At 40.0% G+C, this 13,520-nt stretch overlaps 1 protein-coding gene across 1 annotated transcript; it reads left to right on the top strand.

The window, feature by feature from the left end:
- The first annotated feature begins 256 nt into the window (after positions 1–256).
- Positions 257–10,480, top strand: LOC110506849 (zinc finger protein OZF). The gene is made up of 2 exons (XM_036948650.1): positions 257–746; positions 8,693–10,480. The coding sequence occupies exons 1-2, from the start codon at positions 491–493 to the stop codon at positions 9,625–9,627; spliced, it is 1,191 nt and encodes a 396-aa protein (XP_036804545.1). The 5' UTR covers positions 257–490; the 3' UTR covers positions 9,628–10,480.
- Positions 10,481–13,520: the final 3,040 nt, after the last annotated feature.

Here is a 13,520-nt window from a genome sequence, read left to right on the forward strand (position 1 = left end):
TTCTTTAAACAACAGCAAGTCGGTCGTCACTAGTTACCCAAGTCACAAAGTCATAATTATGGCTAAACCTCGCCCAATTCTCAATTCTACAACTTCTCTTATTAAAATCAGATGTTTAAACCTAACCTTGTGTCTAACCTTAAATGAAGACAAAAACATGTCATGTTTTTTTTATTTTTTATATATATTTTTTACGATGGCCAATGTTGACATTGTGGCTGTAGTAACTATTGATAAGCCAACTAGTCAGCCATGTTCTTTTATAGTTACATGATAATGGTCAGCCACCTCGGTAGCTTGCTAGCTGAAACATTGAAGCTCTTTAGACTCGTTAGTGTATATTATCCACTGTGTTTTAAACTCACTTATGTCGTCTAGCTAGTTATCCCATTAAATTTCATATTTACATTGTTGTTATTAGTCAGCGAACGTAGCTGTCTGGTTAAGTTCACTAGCCTAGATAGCTAACTGTTAGCTAACATCCCCGACCATGAGTTCACTGAGCTACTCTCCTCCTGATAAAGAAGAGGAGGTCTGCTGGACGGAGAAAGAGGGTCTGTGGCTGAACGTTGTTGTGAAAGAGGAGAAGGAAGAGGAGGATGTCACTGAAACAAAATTAGAGGATGAGGATGTTGCAGTGAAAGAAGAGAAAGAGGAGGCTCCCGTTTTTGGAGTGAAGGAGGAGGGAGAGATAACTGTCGTATTAGAAGAAGAAGAGGAGGATACTGGACATCTGATTAACCCCAGTAAGTAACTTACTGTCTTAAAACAGAAACACCCACTGCAGTTGTTGAACTAATGGGCAAAGTCGCGCGGTAACAGAGTCGAGCTTCCACTATCAAATCAATATTTATTATACAGCACATTTCAGACATGGAACGCAACAGAATGAGAAAAAAACCCAGAAATATTTACTGCACAACAAACAGAGGATCAAAAGTCCAAAGAGTAACAATAAAAACGTAACTACTTTAAAGGAAAAGCAAAGCTGAAAAGGTGTGTTATTAAAATATATTTTAAATATGTCCACAGTTTCGGCCCCCCTCAGGTTCTCTGACTGGCTAGTTCAGAGTCTGGGGGTATAGTAACTAAAGACTGCCTCTCCATGCCTCTTGGCCCCCCTCAGGTTCTCTGGCAGGCTAGTTCAGAGTCTGGGGGTATAGTAACTAAAGACTGCCTCTCCATGCCTCTTGGCCCCCCTCGGGTTCTCTAGCAGGCTAGTTCAGAGTCTGGGGGTATAGTAACTCCAGGCTGCCTCTCCATGCCTCTTGGCCCCCCTCAGGTTCTCTGGTAGGCTAGTTCAGAGTCTGGGGGTATAGTAACTAAATAATGCCTCTCGGTCCCCCTCAGGTTCTCTGACTGGCTAGTTCAGAGTCTGGGGGCATAGTAACTAAAGGCTGCCTCTCCATGCCTCTTGGTCCCCCTCAGGTTCTCTGGCAGGCTAGTTCAGAGTCTGGGGGCATAGTAACTAAAGGCTGCCTCTCCATGTTTCTTGGTCCTAGACTTTGGGATTATAAAAATGCCCATATCTTCTTTTTATAATCAGAGCCAAGTCTTGCTCTTGTCAACCCTTCTTCTTCTTCTTCTTCATGTGACTTTTCACATGAAGAAGCTGTATCGCTGCCTTTCGCAGGTCAGAGTGTGATTTTGCACATTTTGGTCACTCCCCCCTATAGGATCCTACACCAGCCCACTACTTTGGCCCTATAGGATCCTACACCATCCCACTACTTTAACCCTAAAGGATCCTACACCATCCCACTACTTTAACCCTAAAGGATCCTACACCATCCCACTACTTTAACCCTAAAGGATCCTACACCATCCCACTACTTTGGCCCTATAGGATCCTACACCATCCCACTACTTTGGCCCTATAGGATCCTACACCATCCCACTACTTTGGCCCTATAGGATCCTACACCATCCCACTACTTTAACCCTAAAGGATCCTACACCATCCCACTACTTTGGCCCTATAGGATCCTACACCATCCCACTACTTTGGCCCTAAATGATCCTACACCAGCCCATCTACCTGGGAGGATGGAACCCAGTCTCTCCAAACAATAAATAAAGTTTAGGGTAGAGAGCATCTTTCAGCTGTCTTTTTGCATTTATTGGTGGAAAGAAGATTGGATTGCCCGGACGTCAAGTGAATGTCTCAGTCTGACTTGAGAGTACTGACTGACTTAAACGCTGTGTTCTCAGGTATATTGCTACAATCAATTGACATTGATGTGGTCCTACTCTTTCTAAGTCAAATGAAAACGCTACCAGTTCGCTAAATTACTCCTGAGTCAGTCCATTGTCATTATTACATTCACACTGTTTTCTATCACCAGGTTCTTAAATGTTGTGAAAACGGGTTCATCATATTGATCACAACTAGCTCGGTTTACAGCCTGGTCTCACAGACTAGACGTAACATAGTAAAAAATACATCAACTACCTCGGTTTACAGCCTGGTCTCACAGACTAGACGTAACATAGTAAAAAATACATCAACTACCTCGGTTTACAGCCTGGTCTCACAGACTAGACGTAACATAGTAAAAAATACATCAACTACCTCGGTTTACAGCCTGGTCTCACAGACTAGACGTAACATAGTAAAAAATACATCAACTACCTCGGTTTACAGCCTGGTCTCACAGACTAGACGTAACATAATCTCCCTTAATTAAACATTTCCAAATATATATATATTTTTCTGTAGTGCTTTGATCAGTTTCTACACTTCAACATCCCATGAAAATTAATATTAAAAAAAACATTATTTGAAGCTTTACATGTATATGGTTTTTAGTGAAGGTAAGACAGACTGACATGATCAAATAAAACATATATAAATATATTTCAATCTGTATGTAACTAGGCAAGTCAGTTAAGAACAAATTCTTATTTACAATAACGGCCTCCTGCGGGGATGGGGGCTGGGATTAAAAATAAATTAAATTAAAATATAGGAGTAAACACACATCACGACAAGAGAGACACCACTAAATAAAGAGAGACCTAAGATGACAACACAGCAGCACAAAACATGGTACGAACATTATTGGGCACAGACGACAGCACAAATGGCAAGAAGGTAGAGACAACAATATGTCAGGCGAAGCAGTCACAACTGTGAGTAAGAATAAAATAAAATTAAAATAAAGAAGAACCCTGGAATGAGTAGGTGTTCTAGAACGTTTGATCAGCAGTGTAAATGCATCATACAATCATATCAGTCTGTCTTACCTTAAACCATAACAATATACACTGCTCCAAAAAATAAAGGGAACACTTAAACAACACAATGTAACTCCAAGTCAATCCCACTTCTGTGAAATCAAACTGTCCACTTAGGACGCAACACTGATTGACAATAAAGTTCACATGCTATTGTGCAAACGGAATAGACAACAGGTGGAAATTATAGGCATTTAGCAAGACACCCCCAATAAAGGAGTGGTTCTGCAGGTGGGGACCACAGACCACTTCTCAGTTCCTATGCTTCCTGGCTGATGTTTTGGTCACTTTTGAATGCTGGCGGTGCTTTCACTCTAGTGGTAGCATGAGAAGGAGTCTACAACCCACACAAGTGGCTCAGGTAGTGCAGCTCATCCAGGATGGCACATCAATGCGAGCTGTGGCAAGAAGGTTTGCTGTGTCTGTCAGCGTAGTGTCCATAGCATGGAGGCGCTACCAGGAGACAGGCAAGTACATCAGGAGATGTGGAGGTGACTGTAGGAGGGCAACAACCCAGCAGCAGGACCGCTACCACCTCCTTTGTGCAAAGTGGAGCAGGAGGAGCACTGACAGAGCCCTGCAAAATGACCTCCAGCAGGCCACAAATGTGCATGTGTCTGCTCAAACGGTCAGAAACAAACTCCATGAGGGTGGTATGAGGGCCCGACGTCCACAGGTGGGGGTTGTGCTTACAGCCCAACACCGTGCAGGACGTTTGGCATTTGCCAGAGAACACCAAGATTGGCAAATTCGCCACTTGCACCATGTGCTCTTCACAGATGAAAGCAGGTTCACACTGAGCATGTGACAGACGTGACAGAGTCTGGAGACACCGTGGAGAACGTTCTGCTGCCTGCAACATCCTCCAGCATGACCGGTTTGGCGGTGGGTCAGTCATGGTGTGGGGTGGCATTTCTTTGGGGGAGAGTTGAATAGAGTTGAAGTCGATAGTGTAGACGCGGCCCAGGGTGGACAGGCTGATCTTGTCCTCTCCGTTCTGGTGGGCCGTCTCAATGATGCAGCTGTCGATGCGGTTGTAGGGGTTAGGTACTGAGATGAGATCCTCAGACCCCTTGTGAGACCATATACTGGTGCGGTTGGCCCTGGGTTCCTCCTAATGCAAGACAATGCTAGACCTCATGTGGCTGGAGTGTGTCAGCAGTTCCTGCAAGAGGAAGGCATTGATGCTATGGACTGGCCCGCCCGTTCCCCAGACCTGAATCTAATTGAGCACATCTGGGACATCATGTCTCGCTCCATCCACCAACGCCACGTTGCACCACAGACTGTCCAGGAGTTGGCGGATGCTTTAGTCCAGGTCTGGGAGGAGATCCCTCAGGAGACCACCCGCCACCTCATCAGGAGCATGCCCAGGTGTTGTAGGGAGGTCATACAGGCACGTGGAGGCCACACACACTACTGAGCCTTATTTTGACTTGTTTTAAGGACATTACATCAAAGTTGGATCAGCCTGTAGTGTGGTTTTCCACTTTAATTTTGAGTGTGACTCCAAATCCAGACCTCCATGGGTTGATAAATTTGATTTCCATTGATAATTTTTGTGTGATTTTGTTGTCAGCACATTCAACTATGTAAAGAAAAAAGTATTTAATAAGAATATTTCATTCATTCAGATCTAGGATGTGTTATTTTAGTGTTCCCTTTATTTTTTTGAGCAGTGTATATTATATAGTTTTTAGGTGAGACGGGCTGATATGTTTGTGTAGATGATACTGTATATAGATTTTTCTATTGTGTTATCGACTGTACTTTTGTTTATCCTTCTCAACTGGCCTACCTAGTGAAATTTAAAAAAAAAAAATATATATATATATATATATATAACATCTGTGAACTGTGGCCACCGGTTATTAGCTCTATTAGTTAATGTTATATAAACTCTGACCACTGGTTATTAGTTAATGTCCTATAAACTCTGACCACTGGTTATTAGTTAATGTCCTATAAACTCTGACCACTGGTTATTAGCTCTATTAGTTAATGTTATATAAACTCTGACCATTGGTTATTAGTTAATGTCCTATAAACTCTGACCACTGGTTATTAGTTAATGTCCTATAAACTCTGACCACTGGTTATTAGTTAATGTCCTATAAACTCTGACCACTGGTTATTAGTTAATGTCCTATAAACTCTGACCACTGGTTATTAGTTAATGTCCTATAAACTCTGACCACTGGTTATTAGTTAATGTCCTATAAACTCTGACCACTGGTTATTAGTTAATGTCCTATAAACGCTGTCCACTGGTTATTAGTTAATGTTCTATAAACTCTGACCACTGGTTATTAGTTATATTAGTTAATGTTCTATAAACTCTGACCACTGGTTATTAGTTAATGTTCTATAAACTCTGACCACTGGTTATTAGTTAATGTTCTATAAACTCTGACCACTGGTTATTAGTTAATGTTCTATAAACTCTGACCACTGGTTATTAGTGCTATTAGTTAATATTCTATAAACTCTGACCACTGGTTATTAGTTATATTAGTTAATGTCCTATAAACTCTGACCACTGGTTATTAGTTAATATTCTATAAACTCTGACCACTGGTTATTAGTTAATGTTCTATAAACTCTGACCACTGGTTATTAGTTAATGTTCTATAAACTCTGACCACTGGTTATTAGTTAATGTTCTATAAACTCTGACCACTGGTTATTAGTTAATGTTCTATAAACTCTGACCACTGGTTATTAGTGCTATTAGTTAATATTCTATAAACTCTGACCACTGGTTATTAGTTATATTAGTTAATGTCCTATAAACTCTGACCACTGGTTATTAGTTAATATTCTATAAACTCTGACCACTGGTTATTAGTTAATGTTCTATAAACTCTGACCACTGGTTATTAGTTAATATTCTATAAACTCTGACCACTGGTTATTAGTTAATGTCCTATAAACTCTGACCACTGGTTATTAGTTAATATTCTATAAACTCTGACCACTGGTTATTAGTTAATGTTCTATAAACTCTGACCACTGGTTATTAGTGCTATTAGTTAATATTCTATAAACTCTGACCACTGGTTATTAGTTAATATTCTATAAACTCTGACCACTGGTTATTAGTTAATGTCCTATAAACTCTGACCACTGGTTATTAGTTAATGTCCTATAAACTCTGACCACTGGTTATTAGTTAATGTTATATAAACTCTGACCACTGGTTATTAGTTAATGTTCTATAAATTGACCACTGGTTATTAGTTAATGTTCTATAAACTCTGACCACTGGTTATTAGTTAATGTTCTATAAACTCTGACCACTGGTTATTAGTTAATGTTCTATAAACTCTGACCACTGGTTATTAGTTCTATTAGTTAATGTTCTATAAACTCTGACCACTGGTTATTAGTTAATGTCCTATAAACTCTGACCACTGGTTATTAGTTAATGTCCTATAAACTCTGACCACTGGTTATTAGTTAATGTCCTATAAACTCTGACCACTGGTTATTAGTTAATGTCCTATAAACTCTCACCACTGGTTATTAGTTAATGTTCTATAAACTCTGACCACTGGTTATTAGTTAATGTCCTATAAACTCTGACCACTGGTTATTAGTTAATGTTATATAAACTCTGACCACTGGTTATTAGTTAATGTCCTATAAACTCTGACCACTGGTTATTAGTTAATGTTCTATAAACTCTGACCACTGGTTATTAGTTAATGTTCTATAAACTCTGACCACTGGTTATTAGTTAATGTCCTATAAACTCTGACCACTGGTTATTAGTTAATGTTCTATAAACTCTGACCACTGGTTATTAGTGCTATTAGTTAATATTCTATAAACTCTGACCACTGGTTATTAGTTATATTAGTTAATGTCCTATAAACTCTGACCACTGGTTATTAGTTAATGTCCTATAAACTCTGACCACTGGTTATTAGTTAATGTCCTATAAACTCTGACCACTGGTTATTAGTTAATGTCCTATAAACTCTCACCACTGGTTATTAGTTAATGTTCTATAAACTCTGACCACTGGTTATTAGTTAATGTCCTATAAACTCTGACCACTGGTTATTAGTTAATGTTATATAAACTCTGACCACTGGTTATTAGTTAATGTCCTATAAACTCTGACCACTGGTTATTAGTTAATGTTCTATAAACTCTGACCACTGGTTATTAGTTAATGTTCTATAAACTCTGACCACTGGTTATTAGTTAATGTCCTATAAACTCTGACCACTGGTTATTAGTTAATGTTCTATAAACTCTGACCACTGGTTATTAGTGCTATTAGTTAATATTCTATAAACTCTGACCACTGGTTATTAGTTATATTAGTTAATGTCCTATAAACTCTGACCACTGGTTATTAGTTCTATTAGTTAATGTTCTATAAACTCTGACCACTGGTTATTAGCTCTATTAGTTAATGTTCTATAAACTCTGACCACTGGTTATTAGTTATATTAGTTAATGTTCTATAAACTCTGACCACTGGTTATTAGCTCTATTAGTTAATGTTCTATAAACTCTGACCACTGGTTATTAGTTAATGTTCTATAAACTCTGACCACTGGTTATTAGTTAATGTCCTATAAACTCTGACCACTGGTTATTAGTTAATGTCCTATAAACTCTGACCACTGGTTATTAGTTAATGTCCTATAAACTCTGACCACTGGTTATTAGTTAATGTCCTATAAACTCTGACCACTGGTTATTAGTTAATGTCCTATAAACTCTGACCACTGGTTATTAGTTAATGTCCTATAAACTCTGACCACTGGTTATTAGTTAATGTCCTATAAACTCTGACCACTGGTTATTAGTTAATGTCCTATAAACTCTGACCACTGGTTATTAGTTAATGTCCTATAAACTCTGACCACTGGTTATTAGTTAATGTCCTATAAACTCTGACCACTGGTTATTAGTTAATGTCCTATAAACTCTGACCACTGGTTATTAGTTAATGTCCTATAAACTCTGGTTATTAGTTAATGTCCTATGAACTCTGGTTATTAGTTAATGTCCTATAAACTCTGGTTATTAGTTAATGTCCTATGAACTCTGGTTATTAGTTAATGTCCTAAAAACTCTGGTTATTAGTTAATGTTTTACACCCTCAGTAGCTTGACTCTGTTTAGGATGTTCTATTCCTTTATCTGTTCTGCATCTAGTTTTTGTTTGTTTGTCCACACTGCTGAATCTGTGTGATTTATCACCATTAGAGGAGAGGGGGGGGGGTTACTCAACAAGCCCATCTTTTATCCCCTCCTGTACATACTGTTGTTGTTTTACTGTTACAACAGCCACTTTCCTCAGCATCTAGTTCCCCGATCAATATATTCATTGCCTGTGTATTTTGCAGTTACGTCATAGGAAGACTGTTTTGTCATGTGGAGATTTAATTTACGTCTCTCTGTTTTTAACCAAATATTATGTTTGTCTTTGGCAGGCGAGAGACCAGACTCTCACTCTGACCGTGGAAAGGGTCCTTCAGGGGAACGAGACCCAGAGACGCCCAAACCAGCGAGACCACACCACTGCTCCCAGTGTAATAAGAGTTTTAAGTGGTTATGTAAGCTGAAAAAGCACGAGAAAATACACACAGGAGAGAAGCCTTTCCAATGCTCCCAGTGTGGAAAGAGTTTTACCCAGTTAGGGACCCTGAAAAGGCATGAGAGAATACACACAGGAGAGAAGCCTTTCCAATGCTCCCAGTGTGGAAAGGGTTTTACACGATTAGGGAACCTGAAAAAGCATGAGGGAACCCACACAGGAGAGAACCCCTTACAATGCTCTCAGTGTGGAAAACGTTTTACCAAGTTAGGGAACCTGAAGGAGCATGAAAGGACACACACAGGGGAGAACTCTTACCGTTGCTCTCAGTGTGGAAAGGATTTTACCAAGTTAGGGAGCCTAAAAGTACATAAAAGAATACACACGGGAGAGAAACCTTTCCAGTGTTCTCAGTGTGGAAAAGGTTTTACACGGTTAGGGCATCTGAAGGAACATAAAAGAATACACACAGGAGAGAAACCTTTCCAATGCTCCCAGTGTGGAAAGGGTTTTACCTTGTTAGGGAACCTGAATATGCATGAAAAAACACACACGGGAGAAAAGCCTTACCAATGCTCCCAGTGTGGAAAGAGCTTTACACAGTTAGGGAACCTGAAGGAGCATGAAAAGACACATACAGGGGAGACATCTTACCATTGCTCTCTGTGTGGAAAGGATTTTACACGGTTAGGGAACCTGAAAAGGCATGAGAGAATACACGCGCTCTTTCCAACGCGCCCAGTGAGGAGCAGGACTTGGAACCGGTTCAGGGAACAGAACCTAAACCCGGAAAAGAGCAAAACATTTGAGGAACAGAAACAGAACCGATAACGAAAGTGATCTCTACCGTTCAAGAACAGAACCGTTATTTTTGAAAAGCAACCGGGAACCGGTTAATGTTATTTTAAAGTAATTGTGGAAATCTAACTTTTCAAAGTTCTTATTCTGTTAAAATCATACCCAAATAATGTCTTCTCGTATTTTATACACCAGTGAGCAAAAGGGTGTAACTGAAATAGCAAAATCCAATCATTTGAAGTGGTGTCCACATACGTTTGACCATGTGGTGTATCTCATCAATGTTCCCGTCAGTATTATTCCACCATGTTAGAGAGAGAACACAGGTGCTGATTGTAAAACACTTTTGATAAATGCAAACGTTTTTTTCTGAATATAAATAAAATGTGTAACGCCATTAGTGAACGTTCATTATATACATCTATGTACTGTTACACCATGTAGGAGCAGTATAGACCTAGTCTGTTCATTATATACATGATGTATTGTTACACCATGTAGGAGCAGTATAGACCTAGTCTGTTCATTATATACATCTGCATGATGTATTGTTACACCATGTAGGAGCAGTATAGACCTAGTCTGTTCATTATATACATCTACATGATGTATTGTTACACCATGTAGGAGCAGTATAGACCTAGTCTGTTACATGTAGGAGCAGTATAGACCTAGTCTGTTACATGTAGGTGCAGTATAGACCTAGTATGTTACATGTAGGAGCAGTATAGACCTAGTATGTTACATGTAGGAGCAGTATAGACCTAGTTGCTTATTTTGATGCTATCTGTTTGTTTAAATGGCTGAATAAGAAATTGAAATGCAGATCTGTAGTAGATGTTACATTTTATTTTATTCTCACTCATTAAAAATCTTCACCAATCAATCAACACTTGCTTCTCTTTGTACGGCTCAATACAATATTGTTTAGTTAAATAAACATTTAAACATTTTAAACAATTAAATGTCTTTCCCATCAACTTCCAGGTCAATAGCTTCAGCCCCACCACACACACACACACAATTCTTATTGACGTTGAGCTCCTTTTTGATTCGTTCTAACATGCGCGCTATTTGCATGTGTAATGCCCACACACTTCCTCGTCAAGAAAAAGTCTGTGATGGAGCTTTCTGAAAATGAGAAACGAAACTGACACATCGTAATGACCAGGGATTAAAATAGGAGCAACTAGAAGCATTTTGAGCCTTCGTGTGAGGGGAGGATGTATTAGCAGTCTTACCAATGGGGGAAAAGACTCATTTACCAGCTAGCTATTTTAGCTTTGCTCCACAGCAATATAAGTTCCCGTCGGCCGTAGTGACCATAACATTGTGGTAATAAAATAATTTGTAAGAGATCTTACAACATGTTTTCTCAGGACTTTTTTTGTTGTTGCAGATGTTAAACATGTGTGTTGGTCTGATGTGTACCAGGAAGTGGAAGTTCAACATGTGTGTTGGTCTGATGTGTATCAGGAAGTGGAAGTTCAACATGTGTGTTGGTCTGATGTGTAACAGGAAGTGGAAGTTCAACATGTGTGTTGGTCTGATGTGTACCAGGAAGTGGAAGTTCAACATGTGTGTTGGTCTGATGTGTACCAGGAAGTGGAAGTTCAGCATGTGTGTTGGTCTGATGTGTATCAGGATTGGAAGCTCAACATGTGTGTTGGTCTGATGTGTACCAGGAAGTGGAAGTTCAACATGTGTGTTGGTCTGATGTGTAACAGGAAGTGGAAGTTCAACATGTGTGTTGGTCTGATGTGTACCAGGAAGTGGAAGTTCAACATGTGTGTTGGTCTGATGTGTACCAGGAAGTGGAAGTTCAACATGTGTGTTGGTCTGATGTGTAACAGGAAGTGGAAGTTCAACATGTGTGTTGGTCTGATGTGTACCAGGAAGTGGAAGTTCAACATGTGTGTTGGTCTGATGTGTACCAGGAAGTGGAAGTTCAACATGTGTGTTGGTCTGATGTGTATCAGGAAGTGGAAGTTCAACATGTGTGTTGGTCTGATGTGTATCAGGAAGTGGAAGTTCAACATGTGTGTTGGTCTGATGTGTATCAGGAAGTGGAAGTTCAACATGTGTGTTGGTCTGATGTGTAACAGGAAGTGGAAGTTCAACATGTGTGTTGGTCTGATGTGTATCAGGAAGTGGAAGTTCAACATGTGTGTTGGTCTGATGTGTATCAGGAAGTGGAAGTTCCACATGTATGTTGGTCTGATGTGTACCAGGAAGTGGAAGTTCAACATGTGTGTTGGTCTGATGTGTACCAGGAAGTGGAAGTTCAACATGTGTGTTGGTCTGATGTGTAACAGGAAGTGGAAGTTCAACATGTGTGTTGGTCTGATGTGTACCAGGAAGTGGAAGTTCAACATGTGTGTTGGTCTGATGTGTAACAGGAAGTGGAAGTTCAACATGTGTGTTGGTCTGATGTGTATCAGGAAGTGGAAGTTCAACATGTGTGTTGGTCTGATGTGTACCAGGAAGTGGAAGTTCAACATGTGTGTTGGTCTGATGTGTAACAGGAAGTGGAAGTTCAACATGTATGTTGGTCTGATGTGTATCAGGAAGTGGAAGTTCAACATGTGTGTTGGTCTGATGTGTAACAGGAAGTGGAAGTTCAACATGTGTGTTGGTCTGATGTGTACCAGGAAGTGGAAGTTCAACATGTGTGTTGTTCTGATGTGTATCAGGAAGTGGAAGTTCAACATGTGTGTTGGTCTGATGTGTATCAGGAAGTGGAAGTTCAACATGTGTGTGGGTCTGATGTGTACCAGGAAGTGGAAGTTCAACATGTGTGTTGGTCTGATGTGTATCAGGAAGTGGAAGTTCAACATGTGTGTTGGTCTGATGTGTACCAGGAAGTGGAAGTTCAACATGTGTGTTGGTCTGATGTGTACCAGGAAGTGGAAGTTCAACATGTGTGTTGGTCTGATGTGTACCAGGAAGTGAATCCAGAAGCAGCACCGGAAGTATTTGATCAATTGTTGACTAGCTCCTGTTAAGAAATGAACAGTAAGAACTGCTGAAGCAGCTGTGTCCGCATGTGTTGGTTTTATATTATACGCACAACACTTTAGTAAGGAAACAGCATGCGAATGGTCCATCAGCATCAAACACTTATTTTCTATAGTTAGCAAAACACGCTCTAACTTAAAGTGTGCAGGTGCAGAGCCCCGGAGTGTGTCCAAGAGCCCCGATTGGTTGGAATGAATCAGTAACCCTGATGGAGTTTCCTTCCACTAAGGCTTCAACTTAATCCTTCACCTCAGTAACTGTGACTGTATTGCACCCAAAAGGTGCCAAAAGAACTCTCTTGTGACATAAACAGACAGTCATGCAGCGAACCTCAAAAATACAGAGTTCACTCTTCCCACTGGGCACACAGTGGTTGAATAAATGTGATTTGGATGTGATTTCATTCAAACTACATTAAATCAAATGTTTTTTCCCCCACCTTTACACACCAGACAGTATCAATCAAACTATTTTTCAACCTGTGTTCTTTGCTTAATTAGTCTGAGTCTGGGGCCGGATCTAGGGGGTGGCATGGATTCCCCAGATAGAATTTGAATTTGTGTCCCCCCCAGTTTTGTTTCCCATAAACATAACAGATGGAATGTGAATAATCCTGTCTGGTTCTGCCAATGTAGCGCTGGCGGTCCCGTCAGTAGAGCAGACCAGGACAGAGATGTTATATGCCAGGTGAAAACTCATAATCTAAGGAGCGGTGAAGTAGGGGGATGTAATAATGTCATATTTAGTACTTGAAATCCCAAAATGCATTCTGATTGGGCACCTAGCCATGTAATGTCATAAGGTACCGCATTCATTATCTTGTTTAGGAAGCTCATTGGATCCTAGGGAGGGTTTTTTTTACTCACAGAAAGGGGAAAAGGTTGATCACTTTTTCAGACAGCTACAGC

Source organism: Oncorhynchus mykiss, chromosome 17 (genome assembly GCF_013265735.2).
Source record: "Oncorhynchus mykiss isolate Arlee chromosome 17, USDA_OmykA_1.1, whole genome shotgun sequence".
In the NCBI taxonomy this organism is placed as follows: domain Eukaryota; kingdom Metazoa; phylum Chordata; class Actinopteri; order Salmoniformes; family Salmonidae; genus Oncorhynchus; species Oncorhynchus mykiss.

Excerpts from the sequence above, each read along its gene's own strand:
- LOC110506849 (XM_036948650.1), top strand. The coding sequence starts at position 491 with ATGAGTTCACTGAGCTACTCTCCTCCTGATAAAGAAGAGGAGGTCTGC. Across the intron at positions 747-8,692 it reads TGGACATCTGATTAACCCCA|GCGAGAGACCAGACTCTCAC; the intron begins GTAAGTAACTTA and ends TGTCTTTGGCAG.